Source organism: Oratosquilla oratoria, chromosome 30 (genome assembly GCF_046742065.1).
Source record: "Oratosquilla oratoria isolate Oo_2021 chromosome 30, ASM4674206v1, whole genome shotgun sequence".
Classification (NCBI taxonomy): Eukaryota; Metazoa; Arthropoda; class Malacostraca; order Stomatopoda; family Squillidae; genus Oratosquilla; species Oratosquilla oratoria.
In genome coordinates, this window is record NC_134806.1 from 15,368,769 (window position 1) to 15,395,284 (window position 26,516).

Sequence of the window (26,516 nt, forward strand, 5' to 3'; positions counted from 1 at the left end):
CCAATCCTTAGGCACACTACAAATTTTGTTTTGACACACAGTTTTTACTATGTAAGTCTGGAGTGGAATAAAGCCTCACCAGGGTCTCAATCAGACCAAGATCCATCCCAATTCTGAATAGTGTTGGGTCAGTCACAACAAAATGTAGCACCCTGAACGTGAAGACCAATCCAATGCATCTGAAATCTTTCTAAACATTTGGATATATTTCTTGAGTAAAAGTGATTGTGTGTGTGTGTGCACATGTTGTTTATATGGCTTATGGTTATTTGTAAAGACGTCCAACAATATATTAATTCAAATTCCGCAAATTTGGATAAACATTTAGAACTTCCCCTGCCCTACTTTGCAAGTGCTATCTATATAAAGTAAATCACTTAGAAAAACACATTATAAATATGATTCTAAATATGATTTTTTCTAAGGTGAAGAATTAGTTAAGAGGAGTGTTTGGTGGACAAAGCATAAGAATGGTGAAGGTACGTTAACCCCTTGGCAACCAGCACCCTTCATGTGGCATACATGCAACATTGCTCCATTTTGCTAGTGCACCATATGACATCACTTGGATTATCTAAAATGGAGACAAAATCACTTTATAACATGCACATATAGATTCTGGTTTTATATGAAAAGAACAAGAAAAAAATGTAAATGTTAAAAAGATTAGCATTTGGCGATATCCAAGACTATTTATAGGTTTAATTTGGTGGTGTTAATCAATACTCAGTTGTTTGTGAATGTCTTGAAAGACTTAACCATGAAAACTCATGGGTTTAATTCCTCCAAAAATCAATACTCGTGTGTGATTATTTATGAGAAGCAGCCTAGGGGTTAAAACACCTGAGAAATTCACCATAAGGCTAATGACAAAATCAGCTAAAGCAACAAAAACACCAAAAATACAAGTCTACGTACATGCAAGGAGTCCTGCAGAGAGGACACAGAGAAGCGCAAGGGTGTTAGGGGGGAGGACTTGCAACATCACTGGCAGAGGATCTATGAAGAAACAAGAAAATAAAAAATGACTAGCAATCTATCAATTGATCAATGAATCCATGCAAGATATTGTGACCAATATAATTAAATGAGACATGGGTCAAAACTGATTATATGTCATGTGTTCAATAATCAACTTTAGCCTCAAGCAGATGTGAAAAATACAAATGAAAGGACAAATGGAGGCTATGAGAATAAACATGGAAATAAAGATAAAGATGAAAATCTGGTGCAATTATGAAATAGAGAACTGTAAACAAGAATAAAATTGCACACAGTGAGAGCTTGTGAGCTTGAAAGAATATGGACAGACAGGAAGACAAAAAGAAAGAGAAAGGAAGGAGAGAGTGGGAAGCAATGAGAGTGAGGGGAGAGAGAGAAAGTGAAAGCTAAAAAGAGGGAAAAGAATGAGTAGAGAGTTGAGGAGATAGAGAGATGGAAAAGAAAGTAGAGAGAAGAACAGAGGGAGAAAAAGAGCAAGTATGTATGAGAGAGAGAGAGAGAGAGAGAGAGAGAGAGAGAGAGAGAGAGAGAGAGAGAGAGAGAGAGAGAGAGAGAGAGAGAGAGAGAGGATGATAGAGGGAGAGAGAGAGGATGATAGAGGGAGAGAGAGAGGATGATAGAGGGAGAGAGAGAGAGAGAGAGAGGATGATAGAGGGAGAGAGAGAGGATGATAGAGGGAGAGAGAGAGGATGATAGAGGGAGAGAGAGAGGATGATAGAGGGAGAGAGAGAGGATGATAGAGGGAGAGAGAGAGGATGATAGAGGGAGAGAGAGAGGATGATAGAGGGAGAGAGAGGATGATAGAGGGAGAGAGAGGATGATAGAGGAGAGAGAGAGGATGATAGAGGGAGAGAGAGAGGATGATAGAGGGAGAGAGAGAGGATGATAGAGGGAGAGAGAGAGGATGATAGAGGGAGAGAGAGAGGATGATAGAGGGAGAGAGAGGAAGAGAGGGAGACAGAAATAATTGGAGAGCTAGGTGGATTTTGATCATGTTGAGTACATAATTCTGTTGGAATTTACCTACAATGAAAGAATGAGGCACCTTTAGTTGTATATTCTCGGGCTTTGGTCCTTAGGGGACCCAAAAGTTTACCCAAACATTTGTTTAAAAAAAAGATTCAGTTTAATTTAGATTAGACCTCAGATTAAAATTATGCAACTTAAGACATGAAAATGTCTGGGGGTTATTTGTCAAGATGATTACTAATGGCCAATTAATGATTTATTCACATTTTTGAGTACGGTTAATTCCCCCCTTCCCCCCATTTAGTGACCACAGGATCCATACACCTCTGTATTACTTACAAAACCCAGGAAAAAGTCAAGTCTTAAGTTGCGGATGTTATGTCAGGGGTTACTAGATGATCATATGCAAAGAGAATATTGGTTGTAGTCGAAAGTGTGAATAAATAATTTATTGGTTGTTAATTAGTAATTGTCTTGACTAATAACCCCAGATATTTTCAAGTCTTAAACTGCATTATTTTAGTTTGAGGTCAGATCTAAAGTAAACTGCACTGAAAGGGATGTTGTAATTGAATCTTTTCTTAAATGGATATTTGGGACAACTTTTGGGGCCCCCCTAGGAACCAAAGCACAGGAATGCACAACTTAAGATGCCCCATTCTTTTATTTGTAGGCTAATTTCAACAGAATTATGCACTCAAACCTTTTTGTACTTAACATTATGAATAAAATCCACCTAGCTTTTCAACTAGAAAGAGGGAAGAAGGAGGGAGACAGATAGGAAGTGAGAGTTGGGGAGAAAAGGAAAAAGGGGAGGAGGAACAAAGAGATTGGGATCAAGGAGAGAAGGTTTAGGGAGAGAGCACAAAGGAGAGACTCGAGGAAGAAAAAAGAGAAAGAGAATGGATATATATATATATATCTCTAGTACATCACAGGAGATAAGTGGTATCATGAGAGACAATATGCTGATGGTCTGAGATAGTAAAGGAGAGATTATGGAAGGGAACAGAAAGGAGGATAGTAGGAATGATCAGCATTTTTTTTCTGATCATAAAAGCCTAGTGCATCACTGATTACAAGGGATGTCACATATGTTCTTAGAGAAGAAAGTATGGAAGAAAAGAATAACAATAAAATAATAATATTAATAAATTCAATAAAATATGAAAATATGAGAGAGAGAGAGAGAGAGATATAGAGAGAAGTGAGAGGATAGAAAGGAGAAAGAAGTGTAAGGGGAAAGAGGAGAGAGAGGAGAGACAGGAAAGAGATTAAAGTGGAAAGGGAGGAACAAGAGGCCAGACATAAGACAGATGAAGGATAGGAAAAGAGGGATAGTAGTGACGGATGGGATGTAAGAAGCAGAAATCATAATAATAATAATAATAATAATAATAATAATAATAATAAAGATAATAAAATAAATAAACAAATTCTACCCTTGGGAATTCTATCACACCAAAGAGAGTCATAGAGGCGCTAAATATGTTGTTTATGGAAAAGAGGAAGGATTAAAAGTAAAGTGAAAGTGATCATCATTTCTCTCTCTCTCTCTCTTTTTTTTTCAGTGAAAAGTATTCTTCAATTATAAGAGATTACTCTGTGGCTCTCCACTAAAATCCCTTCTATAGTAACACCCCATACAGGATGAGTGTGGGAGAGAAGGGGAGAGAGCATAAAAAATTGTGTGAAATGGCGAACTATGGTGTCAGGAGTGCAGTAGTATGACCATAAGAGGAAGTGAACAAAGCAGTATACAGTGTGGGTATGGAGGTGTATGGTTTAGTGCCAAAATAGAGGGATGAATTTATATGAAAACAGGAAAGGCTAGAGGATGGATTAGAAAAAGGAGAGATGAATGAGAGATAGAAGATAATAAATGGAAGGAGGGTAATAATTGTGTAAATTAAAGAAATAGGGGCCCATGACAAATACTAAAACACAAGAAGTGGGGAAAGAAGAATTTAGAGGGAGAGAGAGGGGGAAAAAGAGAGGGGGGGGAAAAGAGAGAGAGAGAGGGGGAAAAAGAGAGAGAGAGAGAGAGAGAGAGAGAGAGAGAGAGAGAGAGAGAGAGAGAGAGAGAGAGAGAGAGAGAGAGAGAGAGACACACACACACTCTGGGTGGATTCACTAAGGCACAACAGAAACTTAGTGGGAAAATATTTAGGGAATGAATACACATAAAGATGAAAATTAAAGCAACCCTGAATTCCAGGAAGACAGAGCAGTGTCAACAAGACAAGAAAATGGGTGAGGATGATGAGCTAGGGAAGAACATGAGGAGTTTGTGGAAAATGTGGAGTTGGGGGAAAAGTTAGAGTGAAGGAAGAAAAGCTGTGGAATACAACAATAGGTTGGAAGACGATACATTAGGGGAAAATAATGAGAAGTTGAAGAACAATGTTAAGACGTTGGAAAACGAGAAGTTGGGAGAAACCAATCAAATTGAGGAAACGAGAAATTGATGAAAATGACGAGAAGTTGGGTAAGAAAATAGTAAATAGGGGAGACAATGAAAAGTTGGGTATCCAATGAGACAACAGGAAAAGCAATGAGAAGTTGAAGAAAACCATGATGAATTCAACAGAAAATAATAATAAAAGGGACAATAAAAAGTTGGGGTAAAAATTGAGAAAAAAGGGAAAATGATAAGAAGTTGAGGGGAAACAATGAGAAGTTAAGGAAAGAAGATGTCAGAGAAAGAGGAAATGTTGGGGTGGGGGGAAGGAATGATAGAGGGAGAGATTGAAAGAAGAGAGGGAAGGAAGCATGAGGGAAGGAAGAATGATGGAAAGATTGTGGGATGGGAAGGAGTGAGGGGAGGTGGGAGGAAAAAGGAAATAAGGAAAAAAGAATAAAGTCAGGTAAGAAAGGGAGGGGAGGAAGTGATGATAAAAAAGTAAGGAGGAAGCAAGGTGGGAGAAGAGGCAGGAGGGAGGAAAAGTGGGAGGAAACAGAAAACTTCAATCCAACATTGTGATAATGTGAAAATATCCGTTAGTATTCACGAATCTAGATTATCCAAGATTTTTAAGATACCACTACACTCATGACACTAAACTTGTATGCACTCTACATGACACTCTTACAAGGATGACTAAAACAGAAAAAAAAAAAAGGTCACAAAACACGAAGAAAATAATTTTCCACAAAATCATACACGAATAAAGGAAATATAAAAGAAAACTAACACAGTGAAAAGACTACAGGATTCAAGTTTACATAAGTATTCTGGTTTCTGATCAACGCCGATAGGACTGAAGAAAGGTAGAAAACCCCCATTGTGGAGGCTACTGGGTTTCAATCTATGCCTAGGTGATTTTCTGATCTACATTGAGAGAAGTGAAGTAATTCCAAAACATAGGTTTAACCAACTGTCAAAGGTGATGTTTTTATGGATTTCTGTCAAGTTTGTGCTGGACAATTAATTCAGATGGGTTAAGATTTGGGCAAAAATTGGGTCATAATTGATCAAGACTGTTGTCACAAATCTCCAAATAAGTTGAATAATTATTCTTGCATAAGCCTGAGTAAAACCATGAAAGATGGCATCACCTCACAAATGTGTTAACCACAGACCACTTTTACAAATGAAAATACATGTAGGAGAAAATGGGAAAGTGAGGGAAGAGGAATGAGAAGGGAGATGTACACAATTTATCCAACCCTCCTTCATGCAGCATATTAACTGCTCTTGAACAAAAAGTCAACAGGCTGGTAACCCATGACATTCTTCATTTTCTGAACTTTAAACCTTTGATTCTTTTGTTAAAATAAAGCCCAGCTTTGCAGATTTATTCTCACCTTTATAATGTGTTGGTTCTTTCATCCACTGGGTCATTGTATTGTTCATTGTATCTTCATTACTTTCTCTCTCTCATTCTTCCCAAATGAATTCTCCATGGTTGAATTTACCCATAAGAGTGAGATTTTCATTTTGCTCTACAAACCTTTCTAACTTATCAGTTGTCTTGTTCATCATCTGTATTCTACTCAACTTACTTTTTAGTTTTAATCCAATTCTGAGCATTACACTTACTTTTTAGTTTTAATCCAATTCTGAGCATTACACCATCACCAATACCTCCACCATCCCAGACCATGAGAGTATGTCAAATCGGGCACAAACTCGCAAATCAAGTTGCGAAAACACCTTTCCCTAAGCTGCTAAACATGTACTAAAACAAAATCAGCTGTTATTCCAGAATGTCAAACCAAGCATTCTGAAACTGCATGTGCCAGTATGTGTTACCAACCTATCCTCATACACCAGTTCCCACTGAAGAAAAACCTCAATAACCAGAACAAGATTATACTATGTTAATTTGTTTACACCTATTGAAGCAGACCCTGCTGTGGATTCACCGTGTCTTGCCACATTGTTTCTGACCTGGGCAGTGGGCATGGGACAGAGATAACCCTTCATCCATGAGGAGCTAAGACAAGAGGGAAACAATAGTTGGTGATGGAAGTATTTCGGGCGAAAGAGGGTGTGTACCTTGGCTGGCTACCTCTCTTATAAAAGGGAAGAGGCCCTTGGTGCATAGGTAGATAGATAAGATAGATTTTTTCAACCTGATGTACACTAGAAAAAAGGACAAACTACAAGCCCACAGGCTTCCTTAAACTTTATGTACTGACAATAGAAATGTTCTTAAAAATTAAACTGGGGCACTATTTTCCATTCCACTCCACCAATACCAACTTACAAAACATCCTTTGTAGCCACTTGAAAGAATTTTGACATTACCTTTTCCTTGGACTTCTACACACCAAACATGAAGAACTGTCATTTAAATATCTAATTCTAGTTAATGCCCAGATGAGAGGGAGGGTGGAAGGGGTGTGGAGTGTATTTAGGGATGAAATGGGTGGGAGTGTTTTTATGCCTTTCCCTCTTTGGCTACCTCCCTTGGAAGGGGGAAAAAGCCTTGGTATATGTATGTAGTTAATGCCTAACAATCTTATTTGACTGTAAGAAACCTACACCTTTGAATAATTAAAAACTACTTCAAATCTCTGAAGAATGAATGCCATAGTACTTAAGCTCTCTATCCTGATATGGCCAGATAATGAACTGGATGAAACACCCGCTCCTCAAAGGACTGACTTCCTCTAGTATCTTGTGGAGCTTCATTTTCAAAGTAGTTTTCACAGATGGATAATCCATGCATCAACTAACAAACTGCTCCAACACTTATACAGTTTGCAATGGGTTTGATTACTTCAGATAACCAACAAAGTCCAGTACAGTTTATCAAGTACATATAACCAACTTAAAATTGTATGTGTAACCTCTCCATTCTTTCCTTCAATTCATTAAGCCCCACTACTTTTAGGGGTCCTTGGGTGGTAGGAGGGACGTTGCATCTCCACTTTTTTTTAGTATTCATAACAATACTTTTGTTACCATGATAGCAACAAACTATCACAGGCTAAGGGTGGTGACAAACACTGAGAAGTCCATGCCACTACGGGGAATGTATAGCTTAAAAACATGTTTACAATCAAGACCATGGAACTGTTGACCTAAATCATTCCCGGTAATTCCAATAGAGAACTACTCTACTGTTTTGTAATTCATCTACAGTGCAACCAATGACGAGTATGGGCATGTGGTGGCCCTACGAAATTGTCAGCAAAGTGGCCTATTTTCAAAACCTGGTGACCCCCTTACCTCCACTAAGGGACTGACATTCTTTGAACTGGGCCCAAGATTTCTACCAATTCCGTTTCTTATGCCTTCTCACACATGGAAAGCTAATCACCTGTGACTGCTTCCCTCCCACTGCCACTTTCATCAGCTGGTTCCATAGAAACTGTCCCACACGAGCACAACACAGAAAACAATCAAAAATTTTCTTCCCAGACAAAATTGCAAGAAGGCTCAAAGACTTGCCAGCCACTGTGGAGCTGTGGGCTTTTCAAATGAAACTTAAGGCAACAAATAATTGTCCACAGTCTGGTGTGTCCATAATTATTTCCAAACATTCCAAACAGAATGTTACCACAAAAAAAAATTTCAAGCCAAAAATGTCTCGAACAGTTTGTTCTACATAATGCCAAAATATTCTATCAAATTTACAGTCTGTCAGCTTAAAATCTAAAGAACTATAATGACTAACCTGCATGAAAGGCCAAACAGGGGCACAGTCTATATTCTATATTTAGCTTCAAGTAACCTCTGCCCACTCAAGGTTAAAAGCTTATTTTGGTGTGCTATGCACAGCCAGTCACTTAAACTATATGGTAACTAAAGTAACTAATATAACTTTAGGACGACTCGGTATGCGGATTCAGAAAACAGACCACTACAGAGAAGAAGGTACACTCCATTTCTTCAAGTTGAACATACTGTTTTTACAGTTATGGATTATCTTTCTGAGTATTACCACTTAAAAATACTACATACATACACCAAAGGCTTTTTCCCCCTACATGGGGGGGTAGCCAAAAAGAAAAAGGCATAGAAACCACTCCCACCCATTCCATTTCCTATATATTCCACTCCCCTCCACCCTCCTCCCTCCCTTTTATCTAGGCACCTCCTGGATGACGGGTCATCCCTGCATCCTGTCCACTGCCCTGGGTCAGAAGCAACGTCGCAAGACACTGTATACTATATACAAATACTAATACCTAAAAAATACTAAAATAGTTGTACAGAATTTCCTGCTAACCCCACTGTGGAGAAGAAATCCCTTTAAGCCACATCCATTCACAACCATTCTCTACTCACACCTATCTCTCACCCTCTAACTACTCTGCTAATTAGACATTCACCATTCTCGGTCTTCCCCTCAAGTTCACCCCCATCCACCTCTGCCAACACTTTAAGGACTGTTCTGGGTTGTCTTCAAGGATCAGAACCACACATCATTTGTCAGTGTGGATGTACTGTGTCTTGCGGCATTGCTTCTGACCCTTGGCAATGGGCAAGATGCATGTCGTATGTGGGGACTAAGTGGAAGTGATAGAACTAGTCTGTGCTTTCTGTATACTTCTCCTATGAAAAGTCAAAGTAATCCTCCTTTTGGCCTCCCTTAACCCCTTCCTTAAACATATCCCAAAATACCTTCTTGTTGGCTTTCTCCAAATTCTCTTAAACTTAAAACACATTTTTACCTTCTGCCAAAAACTTTTACAAATCTTTGATCCATACATCCACTTCCTTTCCTAAACCCACACTGTACTTCAACTACTCTGCCTGTTCCCCCTCTATCATCATCAATTAGGGGCACATGCCAAGAAGTGCACAGCTTCACTCACATATCAGCACCAGTGCCCATGGTCTCTCCTTCCCACTCCAAACAACTCTTTATGGGTTTGATCAACTTGACCTAGCCAAATGTTCTCTTGTGGAGACAACGCTGAATAGGATCAACATCAAGGAAACGTGCCACATGCCCATATACCTGGAGTTGACACTGACAATGTTTGCTGGTAACTGGCCTTCACTGACCTCACAAGCCAATCCACTATACCAGTAATTGTTCCTCCCTTTCTCGGACACTCATGTGGCATCCATCTAACCCAGGTGCCTTACAAGCTTTCATCACTTTTGATGCTTTTGGCATCTCATGTTTCTCCATGGCTCAATAATTTGTTTTGATCCATTTTAAACAAGTACATAGATTTCTGGAAGAATATCAATGTAATGGTATTTGGAGATCTCAATGCTAGAGTAGATGAACCAGTCGATGGAGTATTGAGGAGGTGGGGTGCCAGGTAAGAATTATTGTGGAGAGATGATTTTTGAAACTTGTTTAGATAGGGAGTTGATGATAGCAGAGTTTAACAGAGCCAAGCATAGATGTATGTGGAAAACAATGGTGGAGAGATGGGTGGTTGATAAGGCTACATAGGGGTATCCAAAGGGAAGATTGGAAGAGATGAGGCCATTATTATACATATATATATATTTTTTTTTTCTGGGGAAGAGAGCAAGGCACTCAGATTATTTTTGGTATAAGGTACTTTAAGAATGAGGACAAGTGGAGGAGGTTGAGAAAAGCCTAGAACAAACAAAATGAACAAAAATAAGGAGAAAATATATATATATATATATATATATATATGAAGCCATGAGAAGTGTAGGAAGTAGTGAGAAATTTAGTAAACTGGAGTAGAAGAATGGTCATGTTTCAAGGAGGAAGTGACCTGTAATGCACTTCCCTAATTCTACTTTGCAACCAATGCATGGCATCTTCTCATCCAGCACCTTCACCTTTTGACCTCACCATTTGTTGCCTCTCTGTCCCCTCATCCCACATACCATCTTTATGAGCTTCCTTCTTTAAATATATACATACCTCTTCTACTCCTGATTTTCCTCTATCACTCACCACCTCCCATATTTCTTTCAGCATCTGGTATTCTCTTTATCCTTCCCTTTCCACATGTTTACCTCGGTACTTCTCTATCTACCCCTTACCTCAATGCTCCATTTTCCTTCTATAAAATAATACATACATACATATATCAAGGACTCTTCCCCCTTACCAGGGAAGTAGCCAAAGTCAAAAGGCATAATTTCACTCCCACCCATTCTACTCCTATCCACCATTCCTCCCTCCCTCTGATCTTGTATCCTCATGGATGATGGATAATCCCTGCATCTCACTCATTGCCCTGGGTCAGCGAGACACACAGCACATCCAGTGGGCCTGCTTCTATCAAATAATGATCTGACAATTATCTGCTCTTTCCCCTGAACGATCAATGTCCTCTCAACCACCACCTTTTCCCATGTATACTTACATTTGCCTCTCTTCTTAAAACAATATGCTTGAAACTAGGCAGAGTTTGGGAGATTGTGAGAAAGGAGAAAGCTGAAAGTAAATGTGGTAAAAAGTAAGGCGAGAGGTATTAGGTGGCAATATATTGGGAGGGAGGGGGAAGAGAGTGAGAGTGCGGGAGAGATAGATAGAAGAAGAAGGAGGGAAAAAAAAAAAAAAAAAAAAAAAAAAATTAAGGACTTGAAGTACTAGCAATGGAGTTGAAATGGAGGTAAACTGATGACAAATTAAGAGGCATGGCAGGGAGTGTGGATGGAAAGCTGGCAGATAAGTCAACCAAATACTGACGGTTTGGGCACATGCAAAGAATGAGTGAAGGATGAGTAGAATAACAAGTTTGGAGGATAGAGGCAGATGGAGTGAAATTTTGTGGATGACAATATATGCGATGGATAAACAAATGGGGTGAAAAGGGGCTTGGGTACTAGGGGAATGTTTATCAAGCAGAAAGAAGGCAAGATATGTATGGAAGGAGAATGGTTATGAATGGGTGAAAATTTTACATGCCCAAAATTAATTTCTTCTTGACTGCTCTCCAAATTCTCGAGTGGATGTGCAGGGTCACCATGTAATGAAGCTGTGGGGTTTAACCTACTTTGACTGTTGGGCCATGCTGTGGGAGTGCCCCATCTTTGCACTACTTCCGACCCAGGTAGTGGGCGGGTAACAGGGATGCCCTTTCATCCACAAAGAGTCAAGATAAATGGGACAACAAAAGAATATTGCATTGGTGTGAGATTGGTAACGAGTAGGTGACCTTGGCTGGCCACCCCCTTATTGGGAGGACTTTTTGGTGTACATACCAACCCATCCATTTAAACATTAACATGGTAAACTGACATGACTTTGGTTTAGTCCTTCACTATAAACCACCCTCTTCTCAATTTCCTACCCCATCACAAGCTCTACTACCGATGTAAATCTTCTGACTGCCCTTCACAGCCTTCCCATGCAACATGTCCCACAATGCATTCCTGTCGACCCTGTCATGTGCCTTCTGATCTATAAAGGCCGATCATCACTATCTTTTGCAGACAAGTTCTTACATACCTAATTTACAACAAAACTTTTCCTAAACCCACATTGTTCTTCCCCAATTACTACCCATTTCCCTCATAATTCTCTCCTTTAACACTCTCCCACATGCCTTTCCAACTAAAGCCATTAGATTCATATTTGCCAGTTTTCTTTTGTATGGTAGAACTATATTATCACTCCTTCAGTCCGCTGTCACATATTAAAGAACCTCACTAATCAAACCACTAAAAATGTTCTTATCTTCATCAGATGGTATGGGGATATGGGAAGAATAATGACTAGCAAATAAATTGTGAAAAGCAGAAGTAGGAGGGAAGCAAAGGGGATGACTTTGAATGAGGTAGATGGGGGACTAGATGCAAGAGGAGTGTTGAGTTGGTGTAAATAGGTAAGGAAAAGACACAGCCCAAATGAATTTATTCATGTCTGCTCTACACATTACTTGGACGGGGCTGAGGGTTGATGTGGAGGGGCTAAACCACTTCTAGCTGTCAGGCCCTTCTGTGAAGTGCTGTAACAACTTTTCATCCATGAACAGCTAAGACAGGATGTCTGTTGGATGTAAATTTCGATTTAGCATCCTAGCTTATGAGGGGACAAAAGCCTTTTGGTATATGAATGTATCAAGTCTCCAATCATGAAATACTGCATGACTCTGGTCCACATGCATGTCATGTCCCCAAAATAATGCATAAAACTTATGCTGTTAATGGACCATTGGCAAGTGCCTACACTTGTCCCAAAAGACAGCTATCAAACAATCTCTGCTATCTCTTCAAACCTCTTACACATCCTCACTTCCATCTGGAGGCAAAGCCACAACTGGGCTTACAGTCTCTGAACCAGGACTAAGTTCTCAATCAACTTTTGTGCTTCCTCTACCTTTTCATACAGTCAATAACAGTAAGTGCTCCCCTCCTCCTCCTCCTACTACCAGCCAATTATCCAACATTTCTTCCCAGAAAAATCTATACAAGGCCTGGAGGGAGGGAGGGAAAGAAGGGGAGAGGGAGAGTGAACAGAGGGAGAGAAGGTGGGGAGGGAAGGAGGGAGGGAGAGTGTGCGCGAGTTGGGATAGGAGGGAGACATAATAATTGTAGTAGTGATCTTTAATGGTTACATATCCACAACCCCAAAATAACTAACACTCCTTCCTGGGAAAAATACAACTTGCCACTGTCAGTGATATATTAATGTGGAGCAATTTCTACGTCACTGGGTCATACAGTCATTAAAGATATATTTTCGGCCCAGTTCAGAATAGTGGATGACCAGGTTCTGGAAACAGGTGGCAGGAGACCATTCTTTCTAAAGTCTGTCTTGAATAAACTCCACTTCCAAATACCCATCTTTGGTCTAGGGAAGATATTAAACAGGAAAATCAGAGAAGAGGAAAATGAGGACAGGAAGAAGTGGCATGATAACATGAAGGGGCTTTGGGGGGTTGTCAAGGATGGCATAGAAGGTAAGCACATGATTCTAATGAATATAGCTACAGAAATTAAATATGGAAAAATGCCCATGAAAACTTACAAAACAAGAAATAATGGAAGCCATGAAGTTGCTAAATCTTGAGAGAAAAGTGACAACACAGGTAAAACTAAGACATGAAAAGGTAAATGTGAGAGGCTTTAGTACACTGAACATGCAAAATGCATCTGAAAACCAAAGACACAATCCCATCTGCACACCTACACATTTCTTACCCACCTTCTCGAGTGACAACCACCCATAACAAGCAAACTTTCAAAGACTCGCTTAGGTCATTACCTGTACATGGCTTCTTGCTGGGATTCTGTGGTATAAAATCGCTGCTGCTGCTTCCACTGCCAAGGCCAGTGACGCTACCGCCCCCATGCTTGGCAGCACGCTGTTTGTGCTTGTTGCCAGCAATGTGTGTTGCTAATAGCTGTGGCGAGTTTACGGTCACATCACATATGTTACAACGGATTACTCCGCTCACTTCATTGCGTTCGAATCCTTTTTCTGTTTCTTCAAGGCTGTTCAATAATGCTGCTGATTTGACCTGGAAGACAAGTGACTATGCTTACAAAAGGGTATATGAAAACTGATGCTTTGACAGCCACTTCCTCTTATAAGGGGGGAAAATGACTTTTGGCAAGGGTGTATACATATACATAAAAACACACACATATATGTATATACATATATATACACATAGATGTATACATACATATACACACACACACATATATATATATATATATATATATATATATATATCAAGGCAAGGATGTATACAAATAAAAACACACATATATATACACATAGATGTATACATATATATATATATATATATATACACACACATGTATATATACAAAGGGCATCTACACCTTATAAGGGAGGTAGCCAGCCAAGGCATGCACCCACTACCACACATTCCACTCTCATTCACCACCCATTTGTTTCCCTCTCATCTTAGCTACTCATGAATGAAGGGTTAGCCCCGTCTCCTGCCCACTGCCTGGGTTAGAAGCAAAGCACCAAGACCCAGCACATCCAAGGCAGGGCCACTTTATTTATACAGCAAAAAAAAATCTATATACATATATATATCCCTAAACAACTATTCTCTACTCATAAGTTACAAATTAATGAGTGATGGAGAGGAGAATGGAGGAGAAATAAGGAAGGATGAGGTGAAGGCAGTTGTAAAGATGATGAAAGCAGGTAAGGCACCTGGTCTGGATGGATGTCATGCAGAATGTCTGAAAAAGGGAGGTTCAGTGATGGTGGACTGGTTGGTGAGGTTATTTAATGTTTGCTGGAGAGAGGGTAGAGTACCGGAGGACTGAAGTAGTGCCTGTATAGTTCCTCTTTACAAGGGAAAAGGGGACAAGTGTGAATGTAGTAATTTCAGAGGGATTAGCCTGTTGAGTGTAGTAGGGAAGGCTTATGGGAGGATCTTAATCGAGAGGATTAGGAGAGGAACAGAAGGAGTAATTGGTGAGGAACAGTGTGGATTTAGGACGGGTAGAGGTTGTGTAGATCAGATCTTTGTGATAAGACAGATATGTGAGAAAGCTATAGGAAAGGGGAAGGATGTTTTTTGGGCTTTTATGGATCTGGAAAAAGCTTATGATAGGGTAGACAGAAAGGCACTGTGGGAGGTTATGCAGATTTATGGGATAGGAGGAAAGCTTTTGGGAGCTGTCAAGAGTTTTTATGAGAGTAGTAGAGCATGTGTTAGGATTAGAAATGGAGAGAGTGAGTGGTTTGAAGTAAAGGTGGGACTTCGTCAAGGATGCGTTATGTCGCCCTGGCTGTTCAACTTATACATGGATGGGGTGGTGCGAGAGGTGAATGCTAGGGTAGTGGGTCAGGTATTGGAGATGGTTAAAGAAAATGGAGAAAAGTGGGAGGTGAGCCAGCTGTTGTTTGCGGACGACACTGCGCTTGTGGCAGGGTCAGAGGAGGGATTGAGGAAGCTGGTGGCAGAGTTTGGGAGAGTATGTGATAGAAGAAAGCTAAAGATAAATGTGGGTAAAAGTAAGGTGATGAGATGTACAAGGGGTGAAAGTGGCAGTAGACTGGAAGTGAACATTAAGGGAGAGCGACTGGAGGAAGTGGATAGTTTTAGATACTTGGGTGCAAGTGTAGCAGGAAAAGGTGGAGTGAAGGTGGAGGTAGAATGTAGATTGAGAGAAGCGAGTAAATGCCTTGGTGGTTTAAAGAGTGTAATGAGGAATAGACATTTGGGAATGGATGCGAAGAGGAGACTGTATGAAGGAGTGATTGTGCCATCAGCACTGTAAGGGGCAGAAACGTGGAACATAAGAGAAGAAGAGAGAAGGAGTTTGAATGTGTTTGAGATGAGGTGTCTGAGAAGTATGGTGGGGGTTACTAGGCTGGATAGAGTGAGAAATGAGGAGGTGAGGAGGAGAACAGGGGTGAAAAAGGAGCTGGGAGATAGGGTTGATGAAAGAATATTAGGATGGTTTGGACACATGGAAAGAATGAGTGAAGAAAGACTAGTAAAAGAGGTATGGAAGGCAGATGTGGAGGGAGTGAACATGAGGGGACGTCCTAGGATGAGGTGGATGGATGGGGTGAAGGGGGCTTTGGGGAAGAGGGGAATGTCTGTTGAGGAAGGAAGGGAGAGGACGGAAGACAGAGGTGAGTGGAGAATGGTTGTATATGGATGATGTTGTGACTGCATGAGGAGGAATGGGCAGGGGGGTGGGGGGTGGGGTAGTATGTGTGAGTAAATTTTGACGCGGCCCGAAGGGATTTCTCCCCGTCCTCGCCTTATATGCAAAGGGGGACGGAGAGGGGGGGTCGCCGATTAAATGAAGCGGCCTTGCTGTGGATGTACTGTGTCTTGCGACACTGCTTCTGACCCAGGGCGGTGGGCAGGGTTCAGGGATGACCCGTCATCCAGGAGGTGCTCAGATGAGAGGAAGGGTGGGAGGGGTGTGGAGGGTATTTAGGGATGAAATGGGTGGGAGTGTTTTTATGCCTTCCCCTTTTTGGCTACCTCCCTTGGAAGGGGGAAAAAGCCTTGGTATATGTATGTATGTATGTACTTCCAAAACAAAAGCATGGGCCTTATATGAAATACTATATACATACATCACATTTGGACACATAGGATTAGAGGAAGCTACACTGCAGCTTAAAATTAACATGGTCAAAGGCTTGTTATAAAAATTAAATTTACCTTTTTCTGGTGCTTGGCTCCTGACAAATGAGAGTCAAGTACACTTTGAGAAACAAACTCCAAGTTGCAAACATCACAGCGAACTACAACCTGAAAAAGAAAAGAAAAAATTTAATCATTTCACAAGAATGAGAGAGAGAGAGAGAGAGAGAGAGTATGAGTGTGTGTGTGTGAGTATGAGTGTGTGTGTGTGAAAGTATGAGTGTGTGTGTGTGTGTGTGTGTGTGTGTGTGTGTGTGTGTGTGTGTGTGTGTGTGAGAGTGTGGAGTGAAAAAATATTTCTAAAATTGGACAAAGCCATTTAATGTTAAAGAAAACAAATATAATTACATTATTTTTTCTAGCATAATAATATTAAGTTAACCACACTTAATATTTCTTCACTCATTCTTTCCATGTGTCCAAACCATTCCAATACCCTACCTTTCCATCCCTGCTTTCCTCTTCCTCGTTTCTCAAACTATCCATCTCAAGCACATTTAAACTCTTCCTCTTTTATGTTCCATTTTTCTACCCCATATAGTGCTGCTGGCACAATCACCCCTTAATACAATCTTCTCTTTGATACCTACCATACAAGTCGACCCCAGTTTTGGAAGGACTTTTTTTTTTTTCCAGTTGAAAACTCAACTTGAACAGCAATTTATGGCAATTGGCATTTGCCAGCACTCATCATCAAAATTCTCTACAAATAACATTATGTATCTCAGAAACCAAGTTACTGTAATCCTGGTAAATGCATTTCTTATGGGAAACTTTCTAAGATTTTCAGAAATCAACTGTTGAAAGGTACAAATTATATATATACATACAACCACTCCTCGTTTAACAATGACAATTGGGACCAGCGTCGCCGTCGTTAACCGAATTGGTTGTTAAGCGAAAGTGTATACATATACGTACATGTACTGTATGTACAATGTCCAGCAATACATGTATCTTTATTTTCGTGTATTTTCCCTCTTCTATACAGTACATTAAAGCTTTATTTACTGTTTTCATAGTACAGAAACCCCCTCAAATAACGCAGTGGTTAGGTTCCTGAAATTACCATGTATGACCAAATCCGCATATGCTGACATTCCATATTAAATACCGGGGTATTTTTTTTAGTTTCGACCATGGGCGCAATATAGCAATAGAAGATTAATTATTAATTTTGTAAATTAAAATGTATCAATGTAATATGCAATTTTGTGGGCGGAAATGAAATAAAAAATACCTTGCCACAAGCAAATATGCTAATGAACGAAGTCGGTAGCATAGGATCGGGACGCCATCTTGTCTGGCAATTGACGGCCTCGGTACTTCCGACAGTACCTTGCCAGGTATATTTTCTTGAAGGAATGTTATGGAGCGGAGATACATGCATTCCTTCAAGCTGCAAGAACTTTGTATACCCCGCAAACTGAGTGGTTGAAAAGCCTGCCAACGTCTCTCAAGACCACGAGAACGAGGACGAGCCGGATGACAATTAATTTGCAGGTAATGATTTATCAAACACAGGTTAGGTTAGACAAATTTATCATCCTTTCATTTCTTCGACGTCGGCATCTATCATAACAAACATGGTGTACCATTTGTCCGACACGACTTCGTTACTTACGAAATCCGTTTTAGCACTTTTTTTTATTTTTTTATTTCCGCTCACAAAATTGCATATTACGTTGATACATTATAATTTACAAAATTATAATTAACTTACCAATACCGGTATATACTGTACCCCCAGGTAGTTTTTGCAGCTTGCAGGATGGTATATAGACCTAAGGTTCAGAACACTATCTCACAGCTAATATCCACCGTACAAGCTCATTTATAACATCATACAAATTTGCCTCAGCCAACTTATCGTACACGACGTCGTAACTTCGGGAGATTTACATTAAATGAATATTGGTCTGCCATAAAGCCCGTCGTTACTCAGCATTGTCGTTAACCGAGTAGGTCGTTAAACGACGAGTGGTTGTGTGTGTGTATATATATATATATATATATATATATATATATATATAATATATATATATATATATATAATATATATATATATATACACACACACACACGTATAGTTCACTATGAAGAACAGAGGAAGTGGAGCCACAAAACTGATTCCAAATATCAAAAATAAATCATACGAAAATCGACTTAAGCACATGAATCTGTTTTCCCTAAAAAAGCGTAGACTCAGAGGTGACTTGATACAGGTCTTTAAGATTTTAAAGGGAATTGACAACATCAAAAGTGACAAAAATTTTACATTGAATGAGAATCAGACAAGAAACAATGGTCTCAAACTGTCCGGAAATAGATTCAATTTGGAAGTAGGTAGGTAGAAACAACTTTGCCAACCGTGTAGTTAATGAATGGAATAAACTTCCTGCACAGGTAGTGCAATGTAGTTCAGTTCGAAGCTTTAAGAATCATTTAGATAAATACCTAAGTAAGATGCTGTAATTATTATAATTTATGTTATATTATTTGTTTTTGTTTTGTTATAATTTGTCTGTCTGATTTTCATTTATTATTAGTTATATGTCAATTTATTATCATTTACTATTTACCTGTTTGTTTGTTATTCAACTATACCAATGCATTTATTTATGTATTTTAATTGTTATTTACATTGTTATAGTTTTTTTTTTTTTTTTTTTTTTTTTTTTTTTTTTTTTTTTTTTTTTTTTTTTTTTTTTTTTTTTTTTTTTTTTTTGCATCCGACCTAGATATGGATCAAAAGGTCTCCTGTCGGCCTGCTTTGCCTTTGTAATCCTTTGCCTTTGTAAGATATTTTTTATTACCTACTTTTGAGGTGTCAAATTTTACAGGAGAGGCTGGAAGTGAAGACCATCAGCCATTCTCCTTTCTGTCCATACACTGTACTTAGTATTCTGTAATGGCCAAAAAAGGCTGCCTTTCTTCTTGTGACCCTAAAGGTCTTTGACTGCTTGTGACAAATAATAATGTGTGTATCGTATTTGAATCCTGGATATGGTGTAATCAGATATGAAAGAGATTATTGTATATATGAATACATGCTTATACTTGTTTGTTGCCAGGCAAGGCTCACACTACCTCTACTCCCAACCTCTGCCTCCAGTATATTACTATGCAGTCAATACCCTACATTGGGGGTAAAATGAACAAACTAAGTCATGGTAAACATACAAGACAAAATGAACGAGTATATTTTCCAACTTTCAGCTGGGACCACCAGGAGAATTCAAGGTAATCTAGATCACGAGGACAGGAGTGACCTGGAAGCACAAGGTGAATGGGACTGTTTCACGTATAACTGCTGAAAGCCATATTAGATAACCCCAAGGATGAACAAGAAAATGGGTTATGAACCCTTGAATATATGGTACTCTTACCTTCTCTTTCTTTGGACCAGCAGCTGGGGCAGCGTTGTTATTCATGGCTACTTTGATAAAGGGGTTGTTGTGGGATCCAAGTGTGAAGTTACCAAATGAGAGGTCACTGCTGCTCCTAGGTAGGAAAAAGCCAAGAATACTTGATGGAAAACCTTCCAAGACAATCACATACTTAAAAACATAATAATAATAAAAGCTAATAAATAAAATAGTCATAACAACCTTGAGCCTCCACAATTCTTCACATTCACACAGAAGTGAGCAAATGTTCCAAAGCTAGGTATGATAACGGGAGGGTAAGAGGTATGATCCCAGAGTATCAATCTTGTCCTGTATACTATTGGTATACAAATAGCTGAATGTACAAGTTCTAAACATGAACATATAGCAACTTACACAGAATTCCTCAAAGTATCGTAGGCCACAAAGAGTCCAGGTGTCGGATGGCAATTCAAATAGTGGTCCACCAACACAAATCCAACACCCCTCCCGTCATCAAACAATGGCTGAAATTGATGGTACATTATTTTAAAAGCACAACTTTACAAACCCTTCATGCAAGCATAAAAACTTATGTTCGCTTCAAATTAAAAATAAAGTATATAATATATATATATATAGTGTGTGTGTGCATGGATGATGCTGTGATGCATTGAAGGGGATGGGTGGGGGATGGGGGTATGAGGGAGTCCATGTGAATGATATTTTGATGCAGCCTGAAGGGACTTCTCCTCATCTTCTCTTTTTCTGCATGAGAGGATTGGGGGGGGGTCACTGATTAAATGAGGTAGCCTTGCTGTGGATGTGATGTGTCTTGCTGTATTGCTTCCGACTCAGGGCAGTGGGCAAGGTGCTGGGATGACCCATCATCCAGGAGGAGCCTAGGTAAGAGGGAGGGGTGGTGAATGGGAGTGGAGTATGTGGAGATGAAGTTGATAGGAATGGATTTATGCCTATGACTTTGGCTACCTCCCTTAACCTGGGGTCCTAGCACAATTGGGGGTACTGGGAAATGCCGAATACATGGTGGTATTTCACTTCACTTTCCTTTATTCTTAAAGTAATCAGATGTTAACCACTAGTCTCTCTTCCAGAATATCTGCGACCTTCAGATAACCAGCAACAGACTCTGTGTAGGACAAGTCATTCAAGTATTTTCATCTAGGGATTGTTAGTGTGGGTCATTGTAGTATGAGGTGTTCTGTGTCCTACGTGGTTAAGAACAATAATGTGGGAGACTGCAAGAGATTACAAGGTATAAGGAAGTTCCATATCCATTACAACCTATCATTCCTATCCACAAGGTTATCTAATCACTTAAAACAACTAATTGCTTAAGTGCTCGCTAAATGTTTATAGTCTAATCCATCCATTAACCACTCAGTTGGTTAACCATTTCTTGTACACAGTTGCTAAGGAATAGACAGTTGCATCTGGGACAGTTTGAATCTGTGACCATGCCTATTCTGTACTGGAAGTTTTAATGGTAGATGGTGTCCTGAGCACATGCATCAGCATAGTTCTCATTAGGTGTGGGATTTTTCTTTCCGCACAATTAACCTTTCAAGAAAAGCAAGAAGCACATTTAACTACATTCAGGTCACCATCCACCACAGAAAGAATCCCCCACATGCAACCATTGCAAACAAGTCATTGAACACCTCACCTTACATTGTCCCACATAATAAGTAAGTTTATTTAGCAAATAATCAATATACATGAAGTGCAGATAATGACAAGAACACATAGTTCGAAATATCAATTACAACTGCCGAGGATAAAACAACATACTCCTTCCTAATGTTAATTGTAGGCTAGTCTGGTGACAACAGATAGATTCACTTTGAAAGAAGGCTCCTTTAACCCATATGGGTAATTCACTCAACGTTTTATGGAGTCCATATCTTGTGGACATCCCTAGAGACCAAGTCACTCAACATATTTTTTATGACTAGTGATTAAATTCCACTATCCCTCCTTAACTCTCTCCTCTACCACCTTCACAACTCAACTTCTCAGTTGTTTATTATTATTACCAGGTCCTACTCCACCAGAGCAGTCTGTAGGATTGACAATTTTTTTTCTTTCCTGATAGATAATATAGACACATTACAAAGTTTGGTATTACTCTAGAAGTGTACACCTAAGTGATACATAAAAAATTAAAAAATAATAATAATTTTGCAAATTAAAATACATGAACATAATATCTGTTTTTCTTGGTAGAAAAAATTAACATAAAAAGTTGTTAAAGCGACACACTAGTTACAGCTTGGATGTCAGCAAGGTTTGAGACACCATGATTATTTTTTGTTGTGTAGACAAATGCAAATCTAATAAATTTGTTTAGTCTAGTCTGATGACCTCTAGGGATGCCGAATGCATACCCCATACAAGATTAGGTTAAGTTTGGTAAGGTTAGGCTAGACTAGATCAATTTATTACTTCTGTTAGCTTATCTTCAACAACAAATAAAAACAAACATGGTGTCTTGATGTTTTCCACCTTCAGAGTTTTAGCTTGTGTATCACTTTTAACCAGCCTTTTTTGTTATTGATTTCTACCACTAAACACGTATATTACGTTGAAGTAATTTAATCTGCAAAATTAATATTTAATTTTCTATTGACACTTATGTGTGCACTTCTGGAGATTTATCCAAGATAAAAAATCTTAATTGCACGCATGATATTGCAAGAGAAAATTAATTATACATTTTATAAGTTATTATGAAGTTATGTAACTTATTATGTTGAATGAGAGAAGCAAGTAAATACCTTGGGGGATTCAAAAGTGTAACGAGAAATAGACATTTGGGAATGAATGCTAAGAGGAGACTGCGTGAAGAGGTGATTGTGCCAACAGCACTGTAAGGGGCAGAAACATGGAACATAAGCGAGGAAGACTTTAACCATGTTTGAGATGAAATGTATGAGAGTATGGTAGGGATCACTAGGCTGTATTGGTTGAGAAATGAGTAGGTGAAGCAGAGAACAGGGGTGAAAAGAGTATTGGGATGGTTTGGACACATGGAAAGAATGGGTGAAGAAAGGTTAGAAAAGGAAGTATGGAAGGCATACATGGAAAGAATGAACAAGAGGGGGCAACCAAGGATGAGATGGATGAATGGGGTAAAAGGGGCACTGGGAAAGAGGAATGTCTGCTGAGGAAGGGAGAAGACAGAAGATAGGGGTGAGTGGAGAATGGTTGTGTATGGATGATGCTGTGATGCATGGAAGGGATGGAAGGGAATGGGTGGGGGGAGGTTAGGGCGTATGCGTGAATGATATTTTGATGCATCCCAAAAGGATACCTGCCAATATCTTTTTCTGCATGCAGAGAGACAGACAGACAGACAGAGACAGAGAGAGAGAGAGAGAGAGAGAGAGAGAGAGAGAGAGAGAGAGAGAGAGAGAGAGAGAGAGAGAGAGAGAGAGGGGGGGGGGTCACTAATTGAACGAAGCAGCCTTGCTGTAAATGTGCTGCAATTTGTTGGATTGCTACTGACCCAGGGCAGTGGGCAAGTTCACTGATCTGTATAACACCTGGATAGCATATACGGGCTGTGGGCTGCCCCAGGAGTGAGGTGGACAGGCAGGACATGGCCGCCATATTGGTAGTACCAAAACATTAGCACATGTGAACCGCTCCGCCAGTCATGGGCGCTGTCGTGTTACTCTCGTGGCCTATGTGGCTGGTATGGGCTGCGTGATAGTGATGCAATCTGTAAATAAGTTTTCCTGTGTGGTTTATGAAACAGTACATGTCTACATGTACTGGTATTTGACCATAAAAGTAATCAAACAAGTATGCTAAAACTGACATAAACAAGAGAATATGTGGATGTTTTAACTTGTATCACTGATCTGCATAACAATATAGATCAGTGGTTGTATCCTATGTACATTATTTTGTGCGAAGCATAAATTAGGCCTTCACATATGTGTGTGTGTGTGTGACCACATTTTATAATCTCAATCTCTCGAATCTTGACAAGCAGTCATCTTCGGCGTTTTTTGAAATCTAGTCATCTGGTCATTGAAATGCACACAGTTAATTACTGGATTACAATTACTTTATTTGCACAACTAACTACACATGTATTTCAACAAACAAATTTCACCTGTCACTAAACATACACGTATCCAGAATATTCCAAGAAACCTCCAGTGAATCTTTACAGAACAAAACCTACATTAGTATTTATTGTGAATATTGCTATTGTATCGTGTACAGCACATTACAGGTGCATTAAATATTGGACGATAGTGATATACATGGATGTGCATCGGTGCTTTTGAAACTATATTTCACATCGATCCTGAAACAGAAACTTTGACATGGAAATCGTTCAGTAAAAAGAATGTACATACATCAGTTACAATAGTACTAGTGGTTCATGAGTAAAAGCAGCAATGACTGCAACAGCTCTGTAGGGAAGAGGCCAAAAGCAGAGTATGGGAGTCCAATATATTTTACGTTTCGCCCAGCAGAAGAAGCCCTGCTGGGCGAAACGTAGAATATATTGGACTCCCATACTCTGCTTTGGCCTCTTCCCTAGTGGTTCATATTCATTAAATAGAAACGAAGACACATACCCGCTATGTTTGGTCCTGAAAAATCATACACTTCTGTAACAGTAGTTGAGACCGGTAGATGGATAAATTCTTACAAGTTGAAACATAATAGTACATGGGGTGGGGGGTGTCGAATTTCACCAGAAAAAACGTTACATAATTTTTGAACAGGCCCCGAATAGTAATTCAGCCCATCTAATATGAATTCCTCACACTTCACAATATAGAAAAAGCCTACACATGTAATCAGAAAGAACAACTGGTTCTATACAGCTACACAGCTCTGGACAGCGTTTGAGCCTTATAAGATATTTTAAATGATAAATATTTATCCTGCTATGGCCACGATTACATTGGTGACAAATGGGTTGCTGCTAGATCTATTTCTTACAGATAATAAATACATAGCATTAACATGACAACACCTAACAAAACAGTTGGTGGGCAACATTTTATTGCTCCTGATGGCCGCATCATTTGTTGATGGGTATCAGGATGTTTTGGGTAATAAAACCTTAATTTACTTACGAGTGGAAGGACTGCTCACATCCACCTTTTCTCCGGTTGGTGCAGTTGAATGCAGCACAAGTTGGCATTGTAAAATGATCGATAAATATGTAAAACACACCAATATATAGGAGTGAAAGCTGCCGAGAACTGTAAGGGACGCTATCAATGCTATCAGTCAATTGCGTGGTGTGGGTTTGTTTTGGTACTTCCAGCATGGCTGCCACCGACCTCATAATCAGGACACCAATCCGTGATCCAGTTATTTTTAGATCAGTGGGCGAGTTGCAGGGATGATCTGTCATCCAGGAAGAGTCAAGAAACGATGGAAGGGTGGTGAACGGGAGTGAACTATGTGGGAATGAAATGGGTGGGAGTAGATTTATGCCTTTGACTTTGGCTACCTCCCTTGTAAGGGAGAAAAAGCCATTGGTATGTAAATGATCATATATCAATGTAATATACATTTTTCTTGGTGGAAATCAATAACAAAGTTTTTGAAACTGATACTCTTTTGAATAAAGCTGCTATGACTAGTTGAGGTGGTGTCTGTTTTGATAGGTGCAAGGTCCAAGAAATTAAAGTTGCCTATAATAAATTCATTTAACCTAACCTAATCTGCATTTAGTAATGCAGTATCTGTAATTCAAGAGGGCATCATCATCGTCAGAAATGTTGATGGCCAATTTTGGCATCCAACCGGAATGCTGGGAGTCAGGGCCCCAACATGGTAAGTGCCGGCCCCCGCACACACCACCACTACCACCACCTTCCACATCTGATGGTCACTAGCACGATTCACATGTAACATTCATCCACAAAACGTTTATACACACAACTCATGATAAATAAATCATGCATTGAAGTGCATTATGGGGAATTTGCTTTACCTTCTTTTCACCAAAAGTGCCGCCCCGGGGCATTGTCTCACCCTGCCCCTCCCCTTGTCGGGGCCTTGCTGGGAGTAGGTGTTTCATTGCTTGTAGCAAAGCATCAAGCTCAGCTGCATAATACATTTAAAAAATATGTAGTGCAGCATACGTCACTTGAAGTAGGAGAACATGGGGGAACAACACCAACGCCATCACCAAATTAACATTGACAGAACTGGACAGATGACAAGATAGCATCTTGAACATATCTTTGATAGCGAATACGGGATGATGAGGAAAAATGCCTAACTGATAACTCTGATCTCGGCACGTATGACCTTACTATAGTGTGTGCCTCAATTATCTATAGTATATATATATATACTGTTACCATTTCTAAAATTATACATGGCCCATGTGTTCCTATGTTGTGATATGAGCGATGGTGTACTTCATTTCCTTCACAAGTGCATAGCTCTATAGATATTAAATATGAAAGATTTGGAATTTAGGTTACCTCGCTTACCAGAACGATCTGAGGGGGCGTTAAATTTTGTTATACATCTTCTGCAACAGTCATTACTCCATGTGTACATTCCCCCCCCACCCAAAAACCCCGCTTTCCCACATTCCCCCCCCCCAGATCGTTCGGGAGGAGAGGTAGGTCAAATTGCATTACTTTAACAATTAATATC

General features: G+C 39.6%; 1 protein-coding gene across 6 annotated transcripts in view; it reads right to left on the reverse strand.

The window, feature by feature from the left end:
* LOC143041037 (zinc finger protein 385B-like) overlaps positions 1-26,516 on the reverse strand; it is a 97,037-nt gene that overhangs the window by 15,717 nt on the left and 54,804 nt on the right. For 3 of the 6 annotated variants that reach the window (XM_076212630.1, XM_076212634.1, XM_076212632.1), the window contains 5 exons: positions 20,262-20,371; positions 19,866-19,980; positions 16,495-16,584; positions 13,581-13,836; positions 919-999 (listed from right to left, as the gene is read on the reverse strand). In XM_076212630.1, the coding sequence (XP_076068745.1) occupies positions 919-999; positions 13,581-13,836; positions 16,495-16,584; positions 19,866-19,980; positions 20,262-20,371 (652 nt within the window). Of the gene's footprint in view, positions 1-918; positions 1,000-13,580; positions 13,837-16,494; positions 16,585-19,865; positions 19,981-20,261; positions 20,372-23,373; positions 23,556-24,970; positions 25,229-26,516 lie in introns of those variants that run through there. The other 3 variants (XM_076212636.1, XM_076212635.1, XM_076212633.1) reach the window with 3 other exon arrangements.